Below are 22,290 nucleotides of genomic sequence, written 5' to 3'. Positions count from 1 at the left end.
TTGATTGTGAAATACAACACACACAGGCACACACACAGAGAAAAGTGCATAACAATGTATCTAAAATGTATGAATAAATTATGAATTCTCTATAACCACCACCCACTGAGTACTTGTGAAGAAACCGTCTCTAGAAATACAGAGATTGGCCACTGCTCCTTTCCTCCCCCTCTCCCGGGCCCCTCTCCCGGCCCCCACCCCCACCCCGGCCAGAGCAGTATGAGAGCCTGACCCGAGCTTCTCGATTCACACAACCTAGGAGCCAAGGTCAGCGCTCCCTGCGGTCGTGTTTTCCACACAGGGCGGGGCTCTGCTCTCCTGTAACAAGTTTCCCTCTCCCACCCCCGACTTCGCAGCCCGCGTTAGCAATCGGGACGTGAGTGAGGATCCCGTGGGCCCTCCCGTGACAGCCAGTGAGATTCTCGGCCTTCCCGGTTCGGCAAAGGGAAAGAATAGGTGGGGAACGACGGCTGCCTCTGCGTCCCTCTCTTCGACTAAGGTGTCTCTGTTGTTCCATAAATAAAACGTCTCACTGCCTTCCGCGAGCGCTATAAAGGCAGCGGAACGGCGGTCCCGGGGGCATTCCGGGAGGGCCACCAGCCGACACAGGTGAGCTGGCCGCTGAGGATGCCGCTTACCCCACCCAGCTCTGGCTTAACTCTCGGGAGGCATCGCTAGCCGCGGATGGGACTAGTGCGGGGACACGGAGCGGGCGGGCAGGGGGCAGCACAGCCTTCTTTCTGAGCAGCTGAGAGCGAAGAAGGAGGCTCGCAAAACAGGCCCGGGCAAGAGGTCTGCTCCACCTGCCCAAAGTTCTGCCCTCGGGAGAACTGCGACCCGCTGCTGGAATCCGCCTGCAGCACGTAGCCTCGGGACCCGGGGAACGTGGCTGAGTTTCCACGCCCGGCCCGGGGGCCGGTGCTTCTCTCCTGGTGCGCGCCTGGGGCTGTGCCCTGGTCCGGTGCGACGCGAGAGGAGCGCTCACAGTGTCCCTGTCCGTCCCCGCACGCGCTCGGGCTCCGGCCGGGATCTGGGGAGATTTCAGGACGCGGACAGCGCCCTGGCTGCTCACGGGTGGGGATTGGGTCGAGCTCCGGAAGACCCTAAGGCGGGCCTCACCCTCTTCAGAGTCTGGGAGCCCCGGGCAGCAGGTGCAAGCTACGGGACCCGAAGGTCCTCACGTGCCCCGACGCAGCCGGGTGGTGCGCGCCTGGGGGCGGCGGCCTGGAGCGGCCAGGACTGCGGCGCGCAGACCAGGCGCTCCGGGAGCGGCTGCAACAGGTGGGGCCAAGCGACCGCTAACGGCGGTCGCCTCTCCGCCCCTTGCTCTCCCTCCTTCCCCGCTCCATCTCCTCCTTCTCCTCCCCGCAGGTCATGGAGGCGCCCGGCAGCAGGTTGGAGCCGCCACCGCTCCCGGAGTACAGCTGCAGCTACGTGGTGTCGCGGCCGGTCTACAGCGAGCTCGCCTTCCAGCAGCAGTACGAGCGGCGCCTGCAGGAGCGCAACACGCTGCGGGAAAGCCTGGCCAAGGGCTGCAGGTAGCGGCCGCGGCGGGCTGGGCGCGGGCAGCAGTAGTGGAGCCCGGCGTGTGGGCGCGGGGACCCCGCGTGGGATGGCGCGCCACCCTGCCGGGTCGCCCGGGTTTCAACCATCCGCACTGCTGTCCTTCCTGGTCGCAGGGTGGCTCCATCATTCTCGGCCAGAATGGAGTCCAGTTCCGGAAACTCATCTTTGGGGACAGTGTGTTCCGGGTGCCCCATCTCTTTTTTTTTCCTCTCTACGGGACATCTGGAGTGCGCGTTGGGGTACAGGAGATCCCTGCGGCCTTCTCGTGAAGGTCTGGCTGAGGAGAGTGGAGGAAAAGGGGCCCGATTAAAAAGAAATGATGGGTAAACCCATCACCTGACCAGGAGTCCTTGAAAGCCCCAAGTTCATCTAGGCAGGACGCCATTCGGAGATCCGGAATGAAGGCTGGAACCCAGGAGAGTGTACTCCAAAGTTCTCCCCTGTCAGACAGTGGGACCCCCAGGGAGACCTGCCATCACTCCCTAAACCCAAACGGGCCGGCTGTAATTAGGTACCGCAAAAAGAACTAGAGAAGTGTCAACTGCCGCCAGATTTTCTTTCTTTTTAAGAATCTTTTATTACAGAACATAAGTATATACAAAAACAGACATAGTAGACTAATGAAGCCCCCTCCATGTTTTTAGCCACCATCCACCTTCAACAGACAAGCTCTATCTCCACCCACTTGCCTCCATTCCACTATTTTTTTTTTTGAAGCAAATCCTATATAGTGTATCTTTTTGTCTGTGTGTATTTCAGTATATATTTCTAAGGACTCTTAAAAAAATAACCACGATCCCCTTATCACACATAAAAAAATAATCCTTAATGTGAAAAAAGTCAAAATTTCCAGTTGTCTCATAAATATAATTTAAAAAGTTCAGTTAGATGGGAAGTCAGATAATGTCCACCCACTCTTAACATATTTTTTTTCTTTTAACTATAGGGTGCTGAATTTAAAAAATACTAAGCAGCAAGGTATAACAAAGTGTACATTTATCTTGTTAAGATTTTTGCATAAACTGGCTCCAAGCTTGTACTGCCAAAATAAAGAGAGCATGTTTATTTTTTCTTTAAAGAGAAAGAAGTAGTAGAAGAAGGCGCCTGGGCTAGAAGTCTGAAAATTAATCTCCGGTTGGAGACTCCACATTGATCGTTCTGTGGCTGGTCTAGAAAATGGGTCCTTGTGTAGGGATATTTTCTCAGAGGATTACAAAGGTGGGAGAGGGGAGGGAACACTTAATCCTGTGTTTTCTAGTACAGCGCATTTAAAAGCGTAGATAGAGTTCTTGGCAAAAGCATGGTCAGCACTGGAGTGTTAGGATTTGACACGCGCTTCTCATTCTTTTTCTAAGTGGTTATAAAGAGCAGCAGAGTCCTGCTCAAAACTTTGTGCTTTGCAATTGGTCATGACCGAGATGGTATTGAAAAAAGTCTTCTTGCCTTTTGACAGTTGTTCAAGAAAGAGAGGCCTTGGTGTGCTGAAGACGCTTCTGCCCGTCTTGGACTGGCTCCCCAAATACCGAATCAAGGAATGGCTGCTTAGTGACATCATTTCGGGAGTTAGTACTGGGCTTGTGGGCACACTGCAAGGTAAGGTGGTTGGTGGACTTGGCTTCCAAGTGACTGAGAGTCACAACCTCCAGCAGCAGTTCGTAACTTCCTTCTGAGTCCCAGGAGTCTGTACCAAGTGTTTGCTTACCCTTTGAGATCTTCACCTTTCCTCTAGAGCCCCTTAGTGGACAGATTTGCCTCTTTTTCCCTCTTCCTTAGAGTTCTCTGGCCGGGAAACCCTGCTGCTGCTCAAGCTGCAGGGCTTCAGCTAAAGCCCTAGCATCTGAGCAGTGGGTCCCCAACTTCTGTGAACCACAACTCACAGGAAGAAATATCATATCATGACCTGCACATGCATATCTCAAGTTTCTTGAAATAATATTACCCCTCACTACAAATGATATGTTTCTATCTATATGTTTCTACTCTGTTTCTATTCTGTCCTCTTCTATTTTACTTATATTTTACAAGTGCTCATTGCAGTCCATTACATTATTTTGCATCCCACACATGGGTCTTGACCTGCAATTTGAAGGTGGTTTAAGGGAAAGTGAAGGTAGTGTTTTAGTCTGGAGTATTGTCCATAAGCATTTTTTTCTGTCCTCCTTCCTTTTTAAAATCTATCCCCTTTTTTAAAATCTCTGGCAAAATGTCTTAACAGAGGTGTTTTGTTTTGCTTTGTTTTGTTTTAAATAGGCTTTATATTATATTTTCATGAGCATCTTAGAAATCTGTTGCATAGTTGATGAATTGCAAGTATGGGCATTCTCCTCTGTCCCCCACCCCCATTGTCTTGCTTCTCCTACCCCTCCCCCAGCCGCTACAACTCTACAAAGCCCCTGGACCATGAAAACAGAAGTATCATTTATTTATGATAATTTGATGGGGCATCTAGTACGCTCCAGGCGCTAGGTGTGCTGATGTGAATAAGCTGGACCATCTGCTCTAAAGGAGCTCATGTTCCATGGGAAAGTGGATAATAACAATTCCACAAGGGCTGTGACAGGGGTAACAAGGCCTCTGAGGGGAGCGTTCTTCCAGGCTTACAACCTTGCCTTAGGGGACTGGGAATGGCTTCCTGGAGGCTGAGTTGTCAGATGGAGTTTTTGTGAAGGTTAAGTCTTAGACGGCCCCTTGATGGGAAGTAGAGCCAGGTGGGGATGTGGGTGGAAGGATGGCTTGAAAATGGACTATTTCAGAAGTTAGTTAACAGTCATTGAGCAATGTCAACTTTTGCCCATTGAGCTCTTAAGATTACTCAGAGCAAGCCTGGGAGATTTCCACAAAGGAGGGTAATTCTGTTGCCCCCATGTGGAGCCCAGGCTGACCCACCATGGTTTCAGTCACAAAGGTGGGTGGGAGAGGAGGTAGGGTTGGGCAGTACCTTAGTTCGATGATGCCACGTGCCCACAGAGGACTCTAAAAGCTATGACGTAGCAACACTGTGTGACTCTTAGGGGACAGGAACCATCAAATTAATGTTTGTTTAGCTGGTACCTGGCATGGAGACCGGTACAAAGTAATAAGTAGATGACCTCATAAACACTTAGTGAAGAGGACTGAGTTGCTTTTCTGATGATGAATCATCTTTATATGTAAAAAAAATGATGTTCCAAGCTCTAGCTCCCAACTTTTCATAAAGTATCTTATAAGAATTAATCCTATTTTTAATTTTGTTTATTAAGTACCAGACACTATGCTAAGGGCTTTGGCCGATTATGTCATTTAATCCTCAAAAATAATTGTTAACTCCTTTTCGATAGATGGAAGTCCATTAAGCCTTTTTCTATCTCTATAAAGTTATCTTTGTAATGTAAATTTCTAGGAGGCTAACCTGGTTCATTCAGGCATTCATTCATCTTTCACTTACTTAATAGTGTTTATAAACCAGTCCTGTATGCCAGGTATTCAGCCCCGAAGATTCAGTGATTTATTGACAAGCACAGGTACTGACCTCAAGGAGTTCCTTTCAAATGGTGGGCATTAATTATTAATTACATAAAGAGATAAAATGGACAAATAATTAGATTGTAATAGATTTAGTCCATTGCGTTGGATCAAATGCTCTGTTTTAGGGATGACTTGGAGGAAGGAGTATGTATTTGAGATCGAATGGTCAAGGAAGGCCTTACTCAGGGGATGAAATTTAGTCAGAGATCCAGAGGATGAGGAGGCCACGGAAGGAGCAGAAGGGAGAGTGTTACCAGGCAAAGGCCCAAGGCGAAAAGGAATTCAGTGTTTTCCAGGGAGCTACAGGAAGAATTCTCCTGTGGGCGGGGGCAGTGTGTGTGGGGAGAGGGAACAGAGCTAGATAAGGTTGGGTGGGGCTGGGTTAGGAGGAGGCAGGGAGGCACTTGCTCTCCCGAGGCTTCCTTGAATATTGTGCCTGGGGGACCTGCCTTACCTCACCCCACTCCTAGCCCCGGAGGACAGATGTGTCAGCGTAAACCAGCTCGGGCAGGAGAAGGAGAGATCTGCAGAGATCTCAAACGGGCTTTGGAGCAATCACTGGTGTCTACTGATGGATTTAGCATGTAGATGAAAAGTCCCAGATGGCTCCAAAGTTGTTGGCTTGAACAACCACGTACATGGTTACGTCACTTATGAAAATGGCTGAAGATCAGGTTTGGGATGGAAAGTGAAGAGAAAAGTTTCCTTTTGGACATGCTAAGTCTGAGATGTACGGGAGATCTCCAAGCGGAAATGCCCAATGTAGACTTGGAGCTACTACAAGTGTGAAGAGCAGAGGAGAGGTCTGGGCTAGGCAGAAAAATCAGGAACGCATCTGTGTCGAACTGGTCTTTAAGGGAGTGGGAATGCCTGAGACTACCCAGGGAGGTAGGGCAGATGGAAGAGATGGCAGGACCATTCAGAGGTCTGGAAGATAAGAGGAGGGCCACGGAGACCTGTGAGAAGGCTCAGGGGGCTGGAGAGAAGGAGCAGTTGGAGGCATGAAGGGTCAGAAGCCAAGAGAGGAGGCTGTTTTTAAAAGGATTGAGGGGCATGTCATATTCTTCAGGGGAGAGTTTGAAGATGGAACATCGACAATGCCTTTAAGAAGGTTTGCTGTGTGAGGCACCTGGTTAAGTGTCCAACTCTTGGTTTAGGCTCAGGTCGTGATCTCAGGATGGTGGAATCAAGCCCCACATCAGACTCCATGCTCAGTGCAGGAGTCAGCTTGAGATTCTCTCTCCCATGGCCCCTCCCCCTGCTCCCATCCACACACGCTCTCTTTCTCTCTCTCTCTCTCTCAAATAAATAAATAAATCTTAAAAAAAAAAAAAAAGAAGAAGGGAAAGGTTTGCTATGAAGCAGAATAGAAAAATGGCTGTAACCAGAGAGAGGTAAGGGATTGAGGGTAGTATGAGGGAGGATTTAGGTTTCTTTTAATAAAAGAGATACTAGAATATATCTGGGGACTGGTGGGAATGTCCTTGTAGAGAGAAAGACATCTAAGACCCCCCCAGGGTGGAGGAGAAACTGAAAGTGGTGAGAAGGGGAGACTGCAGCTGGGGTTCAAGGACAGAAGTAGGCGGGTTGCTTCTTAAAGACAGGAAGGACATCTCCTCCATTTTAAAAGAAAGAACAAATGGTGCAAATATAGAAGGGTTTGAAATTATGGTGAAAAGCAAATTAGGAACATCTCTTATGGATTCTTTGTCTTAGGTAAAGTCCAAGATTCATCTCTGAACCGTGTCTATGTGCAAAAGCAGGGGGTGGTTTGAGGAAAATATGGGAGATCTGAGTCTTTTTCAGAGCAAGGACATGGAGTTGGACCATAGGAGGCTATGGTTTGAGAGAGGGAGCTTCAAATTGAGATTTCAGGGGTGATGCCATTGTCTCTAGTGGTGGCAAGATCCATGACCCCCCTCTGGCTGGCTGGGCTGCTGAGGAACAACTCGTCAGAGAGGGCAGGCTCAAGTTACCAAGAAGCCATTGTTGCTAAGGATAATGGGATCTTTCAGACTTTGGCTATGTAAAAAGAAGTTACTACCAGGCAGCAAAAGATCAATGCAGGCTTTCTAGGGTTATCTTCATTCCCAACTGTGGGGAGACAGCTCTCCAGTGTCCCATTCCGCCTTCTAGATGCTTGCAAATGGTTGTTAGCCCCGCCTTTGTCAGTATATGCCACCATCCTACATGGGAAGGGTATCAGCACAGAGGTTCTGTGGCTTAAATCAATGGCTTAGATTTCCTTACAAACTGTGTAATTTCAAAATCATTGCACCAAAGTCCTTTATAAATAGAGATGATTACAGTCTATTTGAGTAGCAGTTGTCCCTAAGTAGGACACTGTATGGAAACATTTTCTCAGGATGGTAAAAACTGCAGAGCCCAGTTCAGGGAAGTGAAGTTTGAGAAGGACTTGGGAAAAGTACATAGAAAATAGGTTGTTTTTATTTCCCACTCCTCCTTTGTTCGTCTTCCCTTTCGGGAGTCACCTTTCCACTCCATGTTCTTGGGACAAGTGATTGCTATTTCTTGTTGTAAGTTATGTCTTATGTTGTAAGTTATGTCTTAAAACGATTGCGTCAGTAATACAGATTATTCTAGAATGCAGATTTTGTAAGGGCAGACACTTTCTTTTGTCCACTCCCATAGCCTCTCAAACCTAGAACAGTTTGGGCACATGGTAGGTACATAAACAATAAATTGTCAAATGAATAGCCCAAATGCTTATTGTAGGAAACCAGAGAATACACATAAGGAATGTGAAAGATACCTCCTCCACAAACTAGAAGTCTCCCTTGATCCCACCGCGTAGCCAACCCATCAATATTTTAGTAAATATCCTACTAGACACATAAATCACATAAATGCATATCCTTTTTTTAAAAAAAGTTTTTATTTTCTTATTTGTTAGAGAGAGAAAGCGAGAGAGAGAGAGAGAGTGTGCACAAGCAGGGGGAGGGGCAGGCAGAGGGAGAGGGAGAAGCAGACACCCCACTGAGCAGGAAGCCAGACCCAGGGCTCGATCCCAGAACCATGGGATCATGACCGGAGCCAAAGGCAGATGCTTAACCCACTGAGCCACCCACGCATATCTATAAAAAGTAAGGAAAAGCAGCCATTATCTATGTAAAAGAATAAACTGTCAGAATGATAAGCACTGAATTCAGGATAATGGTTGTCTTCTGGGGGTGGAGGGAGGAAGAACGATGTGATTGAGGAAAAGTATGCAGAGTTGCAACTTCACTGGCAATTTATTTCTTAAGCTGGACAGTGAATACATGGGTGTTTATTAATTACATAGTCTTTTTGTATATGGAAATGACTTAGCATAATATTGACAATCTTTCGAGATTTTTTTGGGCATGCAACATCCATGTTTACTTTTATAAAAGTGAGAGCATGCCTACTTACCACAAATTTTTTTTTGAAATTTATTTATTTGAAAGAGAGAAAGGAGAGCACAAGTGGAGGTGGGGAGGGGCAGAGGGAGAGGGAAAAGTAGACTCCCCGTTGAGCAGGGAGCCCCACATGGGGCTTGATCCCAGCACCCTGTAACCATGACCTGAGCCAAAGTCAGATGCTTAACAACCGAGCCACCCAGGGGCCTACTTGCCACGATTTTGAATCCTGCTTTTCTTTACTTTTTCCTTTGTTCTTTACCTATCTCCATGTTAGCATATGTATTCTTATACATCACATCAATTTCATTTTATAGAATCATCGTATGTAAAGTATAATTCAGTTAACCACTTTTCCGTTCTGAGACATTCATTCAACAAATAATGCAGAGCACTTGTGAGCCAGCATATTTTGGTTGTTTTCTGCCCTTTTTTAAACTATCAATGTAATCCTTTGTTGAGAACCCTGTGGTCAAAGGGCGTGATTTTGCTCTGTGAGTGAAATGTGAGGAAGCCATAGGGAGTGAGATGTGCTGACTCCCTAAGAAGTATTTCACCAAGGAAAAGAAGGCATCATTGTGGTCTTCCAACTCCCACGTATGTGGAAAAGTTGAGATTTCTGCACACTGTGCGGTGCAGCCCCAGAGGCTGTTGGGGACAGAGCCCCAGCGGAGGAGCTGAGCTCCTGGAGGAAAGCCTAGTAGAGTTGTCTTACCTGCTGCTGTGTACAGTTGTCATAGCTTCCTTTGTTTGGATCTAGCTTCTGTTCCCCGACAAGGAAGCGGGTATTACAGCGCGTCGACTGTGTCCCTCCAGACACACCAAATCACAGCATTCACATGAAATGTCTGTGCACACAGCTGCTCTGAGCCTTTGGGCTGAGTTGATGGAGTTTTTAACCAACTGACTTGACTCCCTTTTTCCACTCGTCTAATGGTGGATGATTGGATTACTGATCAAGTCTATCAATTCATTTCAGCAGGTGGTGCATGAGGATGAATCATTTTCTCTGCTGATCCAGATCACGTTCTGCATTCTAGCGTAGCCCCAGGCTGTGCACAAAATAAGGAAGACCACGCAGGGCAAGATGCCAACGGGGGGTGTCTAGGAAAAGGCCTTTCTTTGCATAGTGGAAAGAACACCCTAACTTTTGTTTGTGAATGTAATCATTTTGGATGTACTTGCAGGCATGGCGTACGCTCTGCTAGCAGCAGTCCCTGTTGGATATGGTCTCTACTCTGCTTTTTTCCCTATCCTGACCTATTTTATCTTTGGAACGTCAAGGCACATCTCAGTTGGTAATTATAAGCATATATTGCAATTGTATTTATTCACGTTTAACGTGTTTTGGCTATAGTATGTGTATTATGCTTCCGTATCTTTGTTAATGTTTTCCAGGAAAATAGGCCTCCAGTGTTTTGCGGGCTTATCCAATTCAGTGATGCAGTGGTTCTTCTTAGCTTTCAAAATACCATCTCTTTAGTATTAGGTTTATACTTAACTCTTTTTTTTTATAAAAGAGGAGAAGATTGAAAGATTGTCAAAAGTACAGCCTACCTTCAAATTCTAGTATATTTTCCTTTTAAGAAATGTAATAATTTTGACTCCATATTTAGAAAGTGTTCTCTTCCAAAATACAAAATGACAAGGGAAAAATATCTTCAAGAGGTCTTCAAACCTACTGTTTTACGAGACTAACTTATCATTTACTAAATTATATTCATCAAATACATATTCATCATTTCATTAAAAACTGTACTCATTTTTAAGTCACTAATATTGGAACACTGGCAAAATTGTGCCAAAACTATTTAGAAACTAAGCTTGGCTTTCCTTCTTGGTATGGCTCAAAATAGGCTTATTTTCTGCTGTTCCTAAAATCTGAATTCTCTTGTGCTGGAATGTTCTAGTAAATGAATATTTTAATGCTATTTTGTGACTTTGACATTTATACTTGAGATAATTTTGCGCCTACATCCATCTGCTGGCTAGACATGTCTACCTGGACAATCCTCTTGAGACAAATACAATAATCTCCAGCCCATATCCTCATCCTTAGCCATATTATCCCCAGTATCTAGCATATTGCCTTGCCTATGGAAGGAGATCAGGAAGAGGCTGTTGATTGAAATTGTTTCCTCACCTGGGAGAGACAATCAGTGTCAAAATCCTTGACAACGTGTGCAACGCAGGAGCTGATATTTTTCTCTTTGGTATTCTATACATTTAAATACTCCAGGTTACTGGATGTCAGTACTGAGCCCTCCCAACTGTTAACACCTTCCATGACCGAAGGACAGGATCACCATCATGGATAAAAATATCAGGAGTGACTGGGAGGATAGGAATACTTTTAAAACCACAGAATCTTGTAGACTGCCATATGACATGAAAAAATAATTTGTCTTGAAAAGAGAAAAAGAAAAACTATATACTCTTTTTGTTTTTTCTTTATCCCAATCTGGACCTTGTGATATTGATCAAGGTCCTCGGCACCAGAGAGATCGGGGCATTGGATGCTCTAGGAAATGAGCTTTTTGGAATAAATAAGGTAGAACAAATAAGGATTCAGCTTGTTGGCCACCTCTGTCAGGAAACCTTTCCTGGGAACTCCCCCCACTGTTGCCCCAATATGCATGAAGAACACACAAAGACAGGCTAGACAACCTTCCTGTGGATTCACAAAGCATCCTGAGTGCTGTATTATAATTGCCTACCTACATGTCTCTCTGGGTCATGAATGCCTTGAGACATCTGCTTTGCAGCTTCCTTTGTGAACAAATGATATTCTCCCAATCACACCTAATAATTCCACACATCTTTCTAATCCTATGTAGACATATTGGACCTAAACATTTGTGATGAATAATTATTAATTGATAGAGGCTTTGCTCCCCGCAGGGCCGTTCCCAGTGGTCAGTTTAATGGTGGGATCTGTTGTGCTGAGCATGGCCCCCGATGAGCACTTCCGTGTATCCAGCAGTAATGGCACCACATTCAATACCACCGTGATAGACTATGTGGCCAGAGATACAGCAAGAGTACTGATTGCGAGCACCCTTACTCTTTTGGTTGGAATCATACAGGTAATACAAGTACAGTGTGGATCGACATGGTTTTTATTTGAAATAACTGAGTGTAAAACACATGGAATTAAACATGAAACCAAGCAATTTATTGGACCCCCAAAGTTATTTTCTAAATTATATTGTTTTAGGTCAGATGCTGAAATAGTCAGCAAGACCCTACTTATGAAGGCTTGAGTATCATCAAAGTCAGAGACAGAAAAAAAAATCAGAGTAACATGTGTGATTTAAATGAGGACGAGGGAAGGGGAGTGTGCAGAGCCAACAAAGGAGAAAAAAGTGTCCTGATGAGCAGAGCCATGGGATCTGAAAGGCACAGAAATAAGCCACATGATTCTGCCTTTTCTTCTTACATATCTAGAAGTACTTCAAGGTTCATATTACGAGTTTTTAAATTTTAGAGGGGTGGAGGAGCATTCCTACAAGTATTTTTTTGTTATTAGCAGGCTACCAGTTTGAACTGGTGTTAAGTTTGACTCGTTAATAGTTCAAGAGACTTGGTCCTTCTCTCAGGCAAATGTTAACTTTTTCTTTCCTTCTTATCCTAGTTGATATTTGGAGGTTTACAGATTGGATTCATAGTGAGGTACTTGGCAGATCCTTTGGTTGGCGGATTCACAACAGCTGCTGCCTTCCAAGTGCTGGTCTCACAGCTGAAGATCGTTCTCAACGTTTCCACCAAAAACTATAATGGAGTTCTCTCCATTATCTATGTAAGTGTGGCTTCTTACTCCGGGGATGGCTCACTGAGAAAACTCTCTTCTTTTCCTCTTTAACCTGCATCTAGAGAGCAGAAGTTCCTCCATGCCATACTTTGGGTGCCATGAAAACATTTTTCTCTGAAAGCAAGCAACGGAATCAGGAGTAAACACTGAAGAGGGCACATTTTACAAATCATCGTTTTCAACTGGTCAAAATGGTTTCAGAAGAGTCAGTGCACTTAAAAATACTAATGGAAACAAAGGGTTAGGGTAAAGGGTGAAGTGAAGTCTGGTCTGGGAGGCCATGGACTTGAGTTCCAGCTTCAAGGTGGCCTCTGAGAAGTTGAGTGACCGTAGACACGCCATGGGGGATAGTGACTGAGAGCTCAGGTTTGGAGCTGAATGGCCTTGAGTCATGTCCTCACTCTACTGCCTACTAGTTATATGAGCAAATCACCATGCCTCATTTTCCTTTTCTGCCAAATAGAGTTGGTGATAATATCTATATTCATAGTTAAATTAAATAAGGGCATAAGAGAAGCACTTGGCCCAGAGGCTGGCACATAATAAGTACTCAAAAAAAGTAGTTAGGTTGGAATTATTATTTCGTATCTCAAGTCTTCTTTCTTTTTTTGTCATATGAAATGACTGGAGATGTAGCTCTAAAGCCCTTTCTAACTGCTCGAGTCCATGAAATGCATAATGTAAATGTCTCAGCAATTATAGATGAAAAGGAACATTAGATTCGGAGATGATTCAACATGCAAAAGAGATGCAAAAGAAGGATGTAGATCACACTAATTAGATTTGAAAAAGTTCCTGGATCTAAATATATGTTCTATATAAAGTGTGCTATTGATGCTTGAAAATGGTAATGATAGTAACATGATGTCATCCTAGCTTGGGGAGAATGATACTATGCAAAAATAATGTGCTGGCCTTAAGAACGGAGCTTAAGTCCTTTAGTGACCCGTGGATTAGCTTCCAAAACAACGTAAGGCCATGCATCCATATGTAAAAATTAGAGAGGTGGTCAGGAATTTGTTCGGTTTCACGACATTGCCATAATCCCACGTTGCCCTTTCCATTCAACAAATACTGCCCAGCGCCTGTGGCCATGTATTGTGCAGTGGGAATAGGTAGAGGAGGTGGTCTCACATAGTGATTAACCAGAGGCTTTGAATTTCAGTAGAGCTGAGTTGGAATCTTGATTCCACTGCCTACTACCCACGTGATTTGGGGCATGTTATATTTAACATCTCTACACCTCACTGTCCATAACTGTAAAATGGAAGTAATAACAGTAGCTGCCTCTTAGAATTGTGAGGATTAAAAAAGAAAATCTGTATAAAGCACCTAGTACACTATCTGGCTCATAGTAAGAGCTTAGTGAATTCATTATTATTATTGCTGTTGTTATTATTTTCATTACTAACGTGAACAGACCTCATGAAGCTCACTATTCCAAGGAGCCAGCCTACTAAAGTGGGCTGGTTTTTTTTTTTTTTTGAAGAACAAAAAATTTTTTATTATGAAGATTTTTTATTGTAGCATGTAGCAAGTTTTGTGGTCTTTCTTCAGTCATCTTTAAGCAGCCTGGAGAGTTTACTCATATCTGGAAAAGTTGAGGTGAAGCTTGATTTAAAGGATTCAAATCTCCACATATTACAAGGCCTGTAGATCTGTTACTCACACAGTAACGCAGTGACATGGGATTCCATCGTGTCATACCCATCTCTCAAAAGAATGCAGGCTGTTTTTTGATTTAGAATTATTTTTGTCATTGTTGCTTTTTTTCCTACCAAGTGCTTGATTCATTTCGGAACCTTCTGACTGCCTTTCTCAGACAGGCCCTCTCATCTTTGCAGTCCTTGGCACGTCTTGCTTTTTCTTGCATTCATATTCTTCTTGTCAACCGTTCATTCATTTATTCCTTCATTGTCATTCATACAGTTCATCTGTTCGGTAGGTATTTACTGACTACCTCCAATGTGCTGGGAACTATTTACTCCCCAGACAAATCTACTATGCCCTGAATTCAGCAAGAAACCCCTTACTGAGTGTACTCACCTCTTCATGAACATTGCTTGGCTCACATCCACACAGACCCCAGGAGCCTGAGGCCAGTGGTTAACCTGGTTCCCTGGCCATTGGGGGAAACTCTGCAGATACTAATAGTCCTTCTGGTCTCCTAGGACTATGGTTTTTTTTTTTCCAAGCTTTTATTTTAATTCCAGTATACTTAACATACAGTGCTATATTAGTTTCAGTATCATGATTCGTTACTTCCGTATATCACCTGGGGCTCATCAAAAGTGAGTCCTTAGTGTCTTCACCTAGTTCCCCCATCCTCTCCACTCCCCTCCCCTCCGGTAACCATCAGTTTGTTCTCTATAGTTAAGAATCTCTTCTTGGTTTGCCTCTCTCTTTTTCCTTTTGCTCTTTTGATTTGTTTCTTCAATTCCACATATGAGTGACGTCGTATGGTTTTTGTCTTTTTTTGACTGACTTGTTTCACTTGGCATAATACCCTGTAGCTCCATCTACGTTGTTGCCCATGGCAAGATTTCATTCCTTTTGACGGCTGTGTAATATTCGTGTGTGTGTGTGTGTGTGTGTACACACCACATCTTCTTTATCCTCTCATCTGTCAGTAGACATTTGAGCTCTTTCCATATTTTGGCTATTGTAGACATTTGCTGTAATGAACATTGGGGTGTAGGTGCCCCTTCGAATCACTATGCTTATATCCTTTGGATAAATACCTAGTATTTACAACCATGCAATTGCTGAGTTGTAGGGTGGCTCTATTTTTAGCTTTTTGAGGAAACTCCACACTGTTTTCCAGAGTGGCTGCACAAGTTGAAATCTGGAACTGTGGTACCTCCACTTTTGTTTTCCTTTTTCATGATTGCTTTGGCTATTCAGGGTCTTTTGTGGTACCATACAAATTTTAGGACTGTTTGTCCCAGTTCTGTTCTGTGAAAAATGCTATTGATATTTTGATAGGGATTGCATTAAGTGTGTTGATTGTTTTGGGTAGCACAGACGTTTTAACAATATTTGTTCTTCTAATCCATGGGCATGGAATGTCTTTCCATTTCTTTGTGTCTTTTTTAGGACTATGTTTAAGACAAAGCTTGCTGCAAATGATCCCACTTTCAAAAGGGACAAAAGAAACCAAGAAACACTAGAACAAGGTCAAAAATAGTTTGAAACCAAACACAATTGTTATGTGACTGTTGAACATTACTCTTGAAATATTAGGTTAGAACGTGTCATAGAATTTTGTGAGAAATTCCTCCAGAGCAGTCAGGTTGGATGAAGATATTTCAATCTTCCCCGTGTCATCATGACTCTAAGTTTGCTCTTCAGAAAAGGAAGGATCAGCAGGTTTGGAAAGGATTGCATAAGGTTGAATGAACCACTCAATACTTGAACAGAGAATTTTGCTTGTGACATAACCAGATACAATCATTCATGAAAGAATCCTTCAACAAACGCAGAGTAGTCGGGATTCCTCCAGGAAAAATTGGAAGATTGTTGTAAGATACTTTCTCTGGCATGTAGCAACTTAACATCTCTCTCTCTCTCTTTTTTTAAGATTTTATTTATTTATTTGTCAGAGAGAGCGTGCAAGCAGGCAGAGTGGCAGGCAGAGGCAGAGAAGCAGGCTCCCCGCTGAGCAGGGAGCCCAATATGGGACTCAATCCCAGGATCCTGGGATCATGACCTGAGCCAAAGGCAGCCGCTTAACTGCCTAAGCCAACCAGGCGTCCCTTTAACATCTCTTTTGTTATAAGGCTATACTTTGGATTGTTTCCTTCCCCCAACTCCTCCCCAAAAGGAAAACAATACAAAGAATTGGAGGAGGAAATACCCGGACAGTAAGAAAAACTAAAACTTGAACTCACAGATGCCAGAGCCACTGAGAATAGAGGTCGCAGAAGGGGGAATGACGGTATTGGCAGAATTCACAGTTAGTAATACTCCCCCCCCCCCCCGCACCCCGCCCCATGCCACCAAGTAGCTTCTCAATTATGTAAGTAAATCACATAGTACATTTAAGGGTGATTGTTTTCCTATCATTCACGTTAAGTGGCTTGTCTCAATAGACAAAGCGAGACTTTCTGCTTGCTTACCGAAGTGACGGCCACCTCCTCATTTCTTCCTCTAACGAGGTGGAAGACCACACTGAAAAGTTCTGCCCGGATGACGGGAGTTTTGAAAGCCACCATTAAGCTCGATGAGACACTCTTTTGAATCTGTTTCAGTGTGTACAAATTAAACCATTCCAATAAGGAAAGTAATGCTTTAAGGGGTGATCTACATATGGGCAAAAATTGTTTCTGGTAGGAGGAAATGCCCAACTGCAAGGGGTGATTATAAAGAGTTTGATCTATTTAAAGAGATGAATTAGGGACACCTGGGTGGCTCAGTTGGTTAAGCAGCTGCCTTCGGCTCAGGTCGTGATCCCAGCGTCCTGGGATCGAGTCCCGCGTCGGGCTCCTTGCTCGGCGGGGAGCCTGCTTCTCCCTCTGCCTCTGCCTACCACTCTGTCTGCCTGTGCTCATGCTCGCTCCCTCTCTCTCTCTTTCTAACAAATAAATAAATAAAATCTTTGAAAAAAAAATAAAGAGATGAATTAAAATAAATTTGGCACTAGAAGTTAACTGATAAATTTCTTCATATGTAACAGCAGGTATATATCTGTTTCTTATGGCTTTGTACCCCCAGGCAATGCTAGGCAAAAAAGGAAGAAATGATCTGAATGAAATGGTCCTAAAATTCTCCAAGCATGGTAGGAAATAGAGTAAAATATTTCCCATCACTGAAATGGTCGTTATTATGATTTGACCTGTTCAGAATACTAGGTTGAAATACAGATTCATACGTGTATCCACATTCTAAACTTATTTTAGGAAATATTTTAATAGGAAACGAAATTGGAATTAGTTTTCATTGCTTCCTTAGTGTCTCATTTCTGTTATCTTTGAGTACAATCTGACTACTTCAGTTTTATTTCTACACAGACTAAACTTTTTATTGTGGAAATTTTCATAGGAGATATCTCAGTATATAAACAACTAGTATATGCTTGCTTAATGCAATTGTGTAATATAAACTGATTTTGTTTTTTTGCAACCCATATTACATTTTTAATAAACCAGAGGTGCTTTTTATTCAAAGATCTCAGTGACTCTCATAGATTAAATAGGAATCCTGGAGTGATCATTTTTGTAAGGTGAAAATGTTTTTGTGATTAGGATCGTTATCTGATTGTTTGTTTTCAAGTTTGGATTTTTCCCTTTTGAATTGAAAGTAAACCTTTACTATATAAACAATTAAGTGAAATATTATATCCAACTTATGAATTAACGAGGCTTGTCATCAGAAAACCGATGATGGGAAAGGGCCAGACAGCAATGCCATAAGACTGAGACATGTGGGCCTGTTGGCTCCTAAGGCAGATGCCCTAAATTCTTGTTACTGTGCCCACTTGTGGTACTCCTCCATTTGCTCTCTCTCTTTTTAAAAAAGATTTACTTATTTTAGAGAGAGAGAGAAAGGAAGAGAGTGTGAGTGTGTGTGCATGAGCAGGGGTGGGGCAGAGGCAGAGTGAGAATCCCAAGCAGACTCCCCACTGAACAGGAAGCCCCATGCAGGGCTCCATCCCACGACTCTGAGATCATGACCTGAGCCGAAATCGAGAGTCAGATGCATAACCAACTGAACCACCCAGGGGCCGCCATTTTCTCCTTTTCACCCTGCTATCGTTGGCTTCCTCTCTTGCTGTCCATGTAACTGCCTCTCTCAATTTTGACTGCCTCAGGAAGGCAAAGTAAATTTGTTGGTATTGGGTTTCAAGCAAGAGCAAAAATACTCTCTAAGTGAAAGTCCAAGAGGCTTCCTATAAGTCAAATGCTTGAACTCTAGTTCAGGCACTCGGTGGACGTCTTTTGCTAGCATAACAACTTCTCCTATCATTCCCTTACTCTTGGAGCTGCTGGCCAAACGGCTGCTGGATCACTTAAGGCTCTTTATACATAACTGTTATTGACTGCCATTGTGATTATTTAAAATACAGCTTGTCTATAAAATTAAGTAAAATACATATTATAAATGATAAGGTACTACATTCCTTTGTTTTCATATAAAAATATATCTATAAAAGGACTCATTCAAAAAAAAAAAAGTAACCTTCACTGAGAGATTATTTGTTTCAAAGAATGAAAGAATACCTCTGAAATCATGCCTTCTACAGGACCCAAGCTGCGGGAACAAAGGTATTAGTGTTCTTCCCTGGGAGTCTCTCTTGCTAATCTCCCTTGATTCCCAGAAACCTACTATTTACAAAACAAGACGAGTTTATACTTGAGTTGGCTTGTCTGCCCACTTGGAAAGAGTTGTTTTTATTTAAGTCATCTCAGTTCAAGTTTGAACTAAGTACCAAATTAATTTCTAAAAATTTATATATATGTATATATTTTAAAGATTTTATTTATTTATTTGACAGAGATCACAATTAGGCAGAGAGGCAGGCAGAGAGAGAGAAAGGGAAGCAGGCTCCCTGCTGAGCGGGGCTCCATCCCAGGACCCTGAGATCATGACCTGAGCCAAACCTGAGGCTTTAACCCACTGAGCCACCCAGGTGCCCCTAAAAATTTATATTTGAACTATGTATCAATTTAGTAGTTTTTCTTCAGCATGAAGAGTGGATCAGACCCTATGTGCTACATATGAAGTATTTAGGTATTTTTACTTCCAGCCATCTCATTCAGGTTGGGAAAGAGTTTTACCTAAAATACTGGCTAATTGGGACTTTTTGGTTTGTCAGTTTTTAGTCTCAATAATAGCACATCAACATTGTGAAATTAGGTCACTTAATAGTCCCTGTAAAACCACTTTAAGATATAAATTTTTAAAGCTTTTCTGCAAGTAAAATTCAGTATGTAATGAATTTTTTTCTTTTAAAACATCTCATTTTTATCGTAAAAAAGTGCAGATAAACAAAAAAAGTAGAAATCACTCATGGTTTTACCACTCCGATTAAGCATCATTAACTTGGTATATGTATTGCTAAGATTGGATTTTTTAATGGTCTCTATATTAGCCAACACATTTTTATGATTTTACATGAAATTTTCAAGTGCTGTTTGATGATGTTATCATGATTTTTCATGTGGGAAGAATATACAATTGTTTTCTTTATACAGACTCTGATTGAGATTTTTCAAAATGTTGGCAACACCAATCTTGCTGATTTCATTGCTGGATTACTCACCATTATCATCTGTATGGCGGTTAAGGAAGTGAATGACCGATTTAAGCACAAAATTCCAGTCCCTATTCCTATAGAAGTAATTGTGGTAAGTAAAACATGTAATTAGAAAGTTCAGCATTAATGAGTTTAACAAGAAAGAAGTTGTAATATATATGGACTATTACTCAGCCATAAACAAAGAATGAAATCTTGCCATTTACAGCAACATGGTTGGAGCTAGAGAGTATCATGCTTGATGAAATAAGAGAAAGAGACTAAACGATTTCACTCATACATGGAATTTAAGAAACAAACAAACAAACAAACAAGAGACAAACAAAACCCCCCAGATTCTTTTTTTAATTTTTAAATTTATTTTTTATTGAATTATGTTAGTCACCATACAGTACATCATTCGCTTTTGATGTAGTGTTCCATGATTCATTGTTTACGTACAACACCCAGTGCTCCATGCAATCTGTGCCCTCCTTAATACCCATCACCAGGCTAGCCCATCTCTCCACCCACCTCCCTTCTAAAACCCTCAGTTTGTTTCCTGGAGTCCATAGTCTCTCATGGTTCATCGCCCCCTCCGACTCCTCCCCTTTCATTTTTCCCTTCCTTCTCCTAATGTCCTCCATGCTATTCCTTATGTTCCACAAATTAAAAACCCCCAGGTTCTTTTTTTTTTTAATAAAGATTTTATTTATTTATTTGACAGAGATCACAAGTAGGCAGAGAGGCAAGCAGAGAGAGGAAGAGAGAGAGAAGCAGGCTCCCCGCTGAGCAGAGATTCCCAGGTGTGGGGCTCCATCCCAGGACCCTGGGATCATGACCTGAGCCAAAGGCAGAGGATTTAACCCACTGAGCCACCCAGGTGCCCCCAACCCCCCAGATTCTTAAATACAGAGAACAAACTGGTGGTTGCCAGAGGGGAGGTAGGTGGGGGGGTGGGGGAAACAGATAAAGGGGAATAAGAGCACTGTCTTATCTTGAGGAACACTGAGTAATGCAGAGAAAAGTCATATCATTTTACCGCACACCTGAAACTAATATAATGTGTGTTAATATAGAGTATGTTAATTGTACTTGGATTAAAAAAAAAAAAAAGAAAGAAACCAACAGGGTTGGCTTCCTAAGGAGGAGACTAAAGAAAGGGGGTGAGGAGTTGTTAAAACATGTAGTTTTTTATTTTTAACCTCTTTTGTTTTATTTCAGACAATAATTGCTACTGCCATTTCATATGGAGCCGACCTGGAAAAAAATTACAATGCTGGCATTGTTAAATCCATCCCAAGGGGGTGAGTGCGGAGCTCCTCTTAGGCTATACTAAGTCAGTACGTTCTATTTAAAAGAAACCTTTTATTACAAGCTTCATCTCATTGATGCTCCTTCCATAGTCTTCCCGTGTGTGATCTTAAAGAAGCACCCACTGGTGCAAACGATCAGACAAACTGCGTAGAGAAAGTTCGAGCCATTTGTTGAAAAGCAGCTCCCATATGCTCTGAGGTTTTTTTCTTCATTTCCTTAAAATGTGGCAGGACTTACACAGTCACCACCAGACTCCTGACTTAAACTCCTGTGTATAATTACAATATAATACAAATAGAATCATGGTTAGTCACATTTATCACACTGAGAACAATCTGCTTGAGAAATAAGGGACAGCTGGCCTAAATTCTCCACCAATTAGTTTAATCAATCTTAGGTAATAATTATGTCATTGGTTCTCACGAATAAAATGCATCATCTTAAGGGAGGTTTTCTATATATTGGGTAGTTCGGTGAGTTAGGAAAGTAGAGTATCTTCGTGCATTTCTCTCACCACCTACATGGGTGAGGGGTTCTCCTAGAGAACAGAGTAAATTCATAATTCGGGCTTGTTCTGAAATGCCAGTGAGATCTCTCATAAAATGCACTGAATGGACCAAGTGCAGTACGCTGTAATTTCAACATATGGCATTAAAAAAGAAACCCAGATGTTTGCTAGATTGGTAACATTAACTTCCCACGATTATGACCAGACTCACTGTTAGATAGCCAGCAGGTACTGGTGCCAGAGGATGTCACTGTCATGTTTGTTTCCACTGCTTTCAAAGTGACGTGCTTTGCACTTGTGCTTGAGAGTGTGGCGCAGGGGGAACGGGGCAGGGGAGGTCAGCAGAATCATCGGGGTTTTCTCCTGGCTGCCTTTGGAAGGCCACTTTTCCATTCTAGTTGGAGCGGTGGTGCATTTGCCAAATGTTCAGGGCCAACCTCAAGTAAATGGAATCACGTTTCTCACGCCTGACTCTCCGTTATAGGTCCCCCGGCCTCCGTTATAGGGTCCCAGCACTCCCCGCCCTTATCTTTTCAGAAAAGCCTCCTTCACCCTCACTCACCTTCATAGCATTAGCTCATGATCAGGCCAGACATGGGAGGGTTGGCTGTAGCCAAACAGGGCCCCTGAAGAAGGGCAGGAGGTAAGGAAAAGACAACTCAGAGGTCGTTGGAAGGTGTCCAGTCTGGGCCCCAAGTGAGTGACGTGGGGCAAAAAAATCGGCCCTGCTAAGATCCAGCAAGGTAATACAAATGGATGGCAGCTGTGTGGTACTTTCAGGGTCTCCCTACACTTACTGAGCACCTACTATGTGTGTAGGTACTGATTACTTACTGACATCATCCTTCCTTGACTCCTTCCAATAAGCCTATGAGAAGAGTATGTAGCCCCTATTTGACAGCTGAAGAAACTGGGACTTGGGAATCTTGAATAATATGCCCCAAGTCAG

General features: G+C 43.2%; 1 protein-coding gene across 1 annotated transcript in view; it reads left to right on the top strand.

Moving 5' to 3' along the window:
• The first annotated feature begins 527 nt into the window (after window positions 1-527).
• The window catches only part of SLC26A4 (solute carrier family 26 member 4), a 50,035-nt gene continuing 28,272 nt past the window's right edge, over window positions 528-22,290 (top strand). Inside the window, exons 1-8 of the mRNA XM_047695977.1 lie at window positions 528-609; window positions 1,372-1,538; window positions 3,020-3,159; window positions 9,659-9,769; window positions 11,373-11,557; window positions 12,106-12,270; window positions 19,476-19,628; window positions 20,741-20,823. Of these exons, the coding sequence (XP_047551933.1) occupies window positions 1,375-1,538; window positions 3,020-3,159; window positions 9,659-9,769; window positions 11,373-11,557; window positions 12,106-12,270; window positions 19,476-19,628; window positions 20,741-20,823 (1,001 nt within the window). The 5' untranslated portion in view covers window positions 528-609; window positions 1,372-1,374. The remainder of the gene's footprint in view (window positions 610-1,371; window positions 1,539-3,019; window positions 3,160-9,658; window positions 9,770-11,372; window positions 11,558-12,105; window positions 12,271-19,475; window positions 19,629-20,740; window positions 20,824-22,290) is intronic.

The sequence above is a fragment of the Lutra lutra genome, chromosome 11, assembly GCF_902655055.1.
Source record: "Lutra lutra chromosome 11, mLutLut1.2, whole genome shotgun sequence".
Classification (NCBI taxonomy): Eukaryota; Metazoa; Chordata; class Mammalia; order Carnivora; family Mustelidae; genus Lutra; species Lutra lutra.
Note: the sequence above shows the minus strand (reverse complement) of the source record. Positions and strands in the feature narration are given on the sequence as shown.